The 2,961-nt window shown below is 31.9% G+C and overlaps 1 protein-coding gene across 1 annotated transcript; it reads right to left on the bottom strand.

Moving 5' to 3' along the window:
- Nucleotides 1-1,337: 1,337 nt before the first annotated feature.
- LOC125847515 (F-box protein CPR1-like) lies at nt 1,338-2,566 on the bottom strand. The gene is made up of 2 exons (XM_049527117.1): nt 1,630-2,566; nt 1,338-1,453 (listed from the first exon to the last, which is right to left on the bottom strand). The coding sequence occupies exons 1-2, from the start codon at nt 2,564-2,566 to the stop codon at nt 1,338-1,340; spliced, it is 1,053 nt and encodes a 350-aa protein (XP_049383074.1).
- Between the last annotated feature and the right edge of the window lie 395 nt (nt 2,567-2,961).

Here is a 2,961-nt window from a genome sequence, read left to right on the forward strand (position 1 = left end):
TTAAAATTAGAAGGAGTTGTTTCCGATAGACCCTCAACTCAAAAAAAAAAAAAAAAAGAAGAACAAACCCTCCAAAATAAGATAAAGGAAAAATAACGTAAATGAAGACAATCGTGATAAAATACTACCGATAACAAGACAAATCATGCTAAACAATTGTATTCTTTATTATATTATTATATTATTCACTATCTAAAATGTCAAACATTATTAGTCCTACGTCTTTTTCAATTTTAAATAAAATATGATGCTGATTGCTGGGGCATGAAACATGCGAAACATTAGAAAGCCTTTTTCTACTTAATTTTAAGATTACAATTATTTCCAAAAAAAAATATCCTGTCTCCCCAAACCCAGTGTTAACTTGTATATAATTATTTGTTACAAATTATATTTGCACGACATTGTATGTGTAGACTCTACAAAATGTGAAGGGAGACTAGGTTACATGAAAGTTTAATGAAATATGATAAACAATAAACTCAAAAAAATGATGATCAAAATGCATTGCTTGGGTTTCTGAAGTATAACTATTTTTCTATACGTTTTATACACAAAGTTATCTGCAGCAAAATTAAATTAGAGAGCAAATAAAATCAGAATATAAAAAGTTCCTTCTATCAGCCAAGTGTTAATTAATCTCACTATTCAAGTTGTTCAGCTTTAGAATCTCATAAACATCAGAAAGATTTTTTTGTGCCATACCAGGTTTATATATTCGCCTGTGGAGAAACCAGACCAAAGATAAATCATCTCAATACCTTACTCCAATTCAACATCAGAATGTGCTAGTGTTTTCAGCACATAATAATTTACAGACCCCACTTGTGGAATTACAGTAATGAATATGTCGACAAATTTATTGTTTTCAACTTCGAAACACGATAGACAATGGGTCCACTTCTTTACCCTTCTCCACTTAAATACAAGAAATGGTTCACCTTTGGTAGGTGAACCAAAGCCTAGGTACCAAACAACTATCCTTGCACTTTGAAGTGAACATCTAACAACTTTTTTCATCAATTAAACCTGCTGCTTTTTACACAGGAACATTCTAAAAAAACATGATAATTAGCAATGCATCACACTAATATATGATGTGATATATATACAGCGAGGCAATCGATCAATCTAACACTTTCAAGCAAGGATAAACTATCATGCTTCCATTAGAAAATTGCGGGAAAAAAAAGAAGGTAAAATACAGTAAGGAAATCAGGATATTACATTGGTAGAAAGCCTCTCCAGGATCACAAATGGGTTACAAGTCCTGAGTAACAAATTATAAAAAAACTAACATTAAAAAAGTGTGGTTATATAATAAGTAATGAAACCAATTACACCCCGAGACCTAGTTCCGGAGAGATGAGACTTTCTGTATAAACAATACCATTATAAACAATACCAATATCCTTGTCAATTGTAATTGCATCAATGTCAATGTCATCACAATCTAGAGGCGATTGCTTAATCCAAATGATCCAAAAGATATGAGCCTATATACAAATCTTGACATTATTTTCGAATCTAATTTAAAACAGAGCAACACTTGATCATCTGAAAACATATATGTTGGTATGACTCTATAAATTTTGTTGCTTGGTATAGTGAACAATTTCATCCAAGAACCAGGGCCGTCTTTCATCATCCATAAATTAAAAGATGTTTCATCTTTATAATAAAAACTAAGCATTCCGCCCAACACTGATACACCCACATCAACTTCAATTTTATGTTTGGACCACTTAGATATAGCGAGGAAACACACAATTTCTGGCAATGATATCTCTCCATACACTTCATATGAAATATTAAATGAAACCACGTACAACTTCTTTGATGAGATACCAAGCCAATGAAATGCTCCATATACAAATGGCAAAAATTCCCCACCAGAATACATAGAACAATCTGTCATACCTGATGAGGAGGTTTCGTCAATAATTCTCCATGATCCTTTTTTCAGTGCGAAAATTTCGTTTTCGTTTTGGCCATGAAAAGGCAGGACCAGCCTAAAGACTTTATAGTCATCACTAATAGAGTCATAAGCCAATCCGTAAGTAGATCGGAGATCATCATCATCACCATCTTCAAAATCACTAATATCTTCATAATCACTACTAGAGTAATACTTGGAATCACTACTAGAGTAATATTTGGAATGGGGAAGTAGTATAGATTCTCTTGTGGAGGGATTCCATATCAATAATGTTGAAGGTTGTTCAACATAAGGTTCACTCCAGATTCCAATGAGAAACAAGCCATCACAGCTACAATAGACGAGTGCACCATCTGATGGATTAGAATTTGGAGGGCAATCAACTATGCGGGTATCCTTTACGAGTTGAACCAAGGATAAAGAAGACAAATAGAAGTAAAGACGATTATCATCTTCATGCTTAGGATGGTAGTGGAGAGAAAGCAATTTTTGGGAACTGGCTTGATTTTTGGCATGATTGAGATGTATCTTTGTAAAATAAGGTTGAGAGATTAATGTATTCCAAAATTTTGAGACGCAATTGAAACGAACAACTGACTTCACAGGTAGCCTACTCAGAATGTCCATAAGTATTTCCTCCATGAAAAATATGCGAAAAAACGAAGAGCAAATTAAGACGGAAGAAGAAAGCTTATAATTAATGGAAAGAAAAAAAACATATATCAAGTGATTTTATTTATAACTACTGTATTAGAATCTCCTAGTTGAAACAAAATTTGCTTCATAATAGGATTGGACTATTTATTTATTTTTGTTGGTTTTGTCATTGTAAAACGATTCTTTTTGCTCACGTTTAATTAACCTCAATAATTTCCGAATAACTCATTATTATTTCAATCTATATATATCCCATCTATCTATCTAATTATAGGTAGAATAATATTTTTATGATTTTGCTACAAAATTTAATACTACTTTATGACAGCTATTTCAAATCTATATCATATCATCATATATTATTA

This window comes from Solanum stenotomum, chromosome 12 (assembly GCF_019186545.1).
Source record: "Solanum stenotomum isolate F172 chromosome 12, ASM1918654v1, whole genome shotgun sequence".
Classification (NCBI taxonomy): Eukaryota; Viridiplantae; Streptophyta; class Magnoliopsida; order Solanales; family Solanaceae; genus Solanum; species Solanum stenotomum.

What these genes read in the sequence shown, in the direction of transcription:
- LOC125847515 (XM_049527117.1), bottom strand. Translation starts at nt 2,566, where the DNA reads ATGGACATTCTGAGTAGGCTACCTGTGAAGTCAGTTGTTCGTTTCAAT. An exon ending in GATGATGAAAGACGGCCCTG is followed by an intron (nt 1,454 to 1,629) that starts GTTCTTGGATGA and finishes AATCGCCTCTAG; the next exon opens with ATTGTGATGACATTGACATT.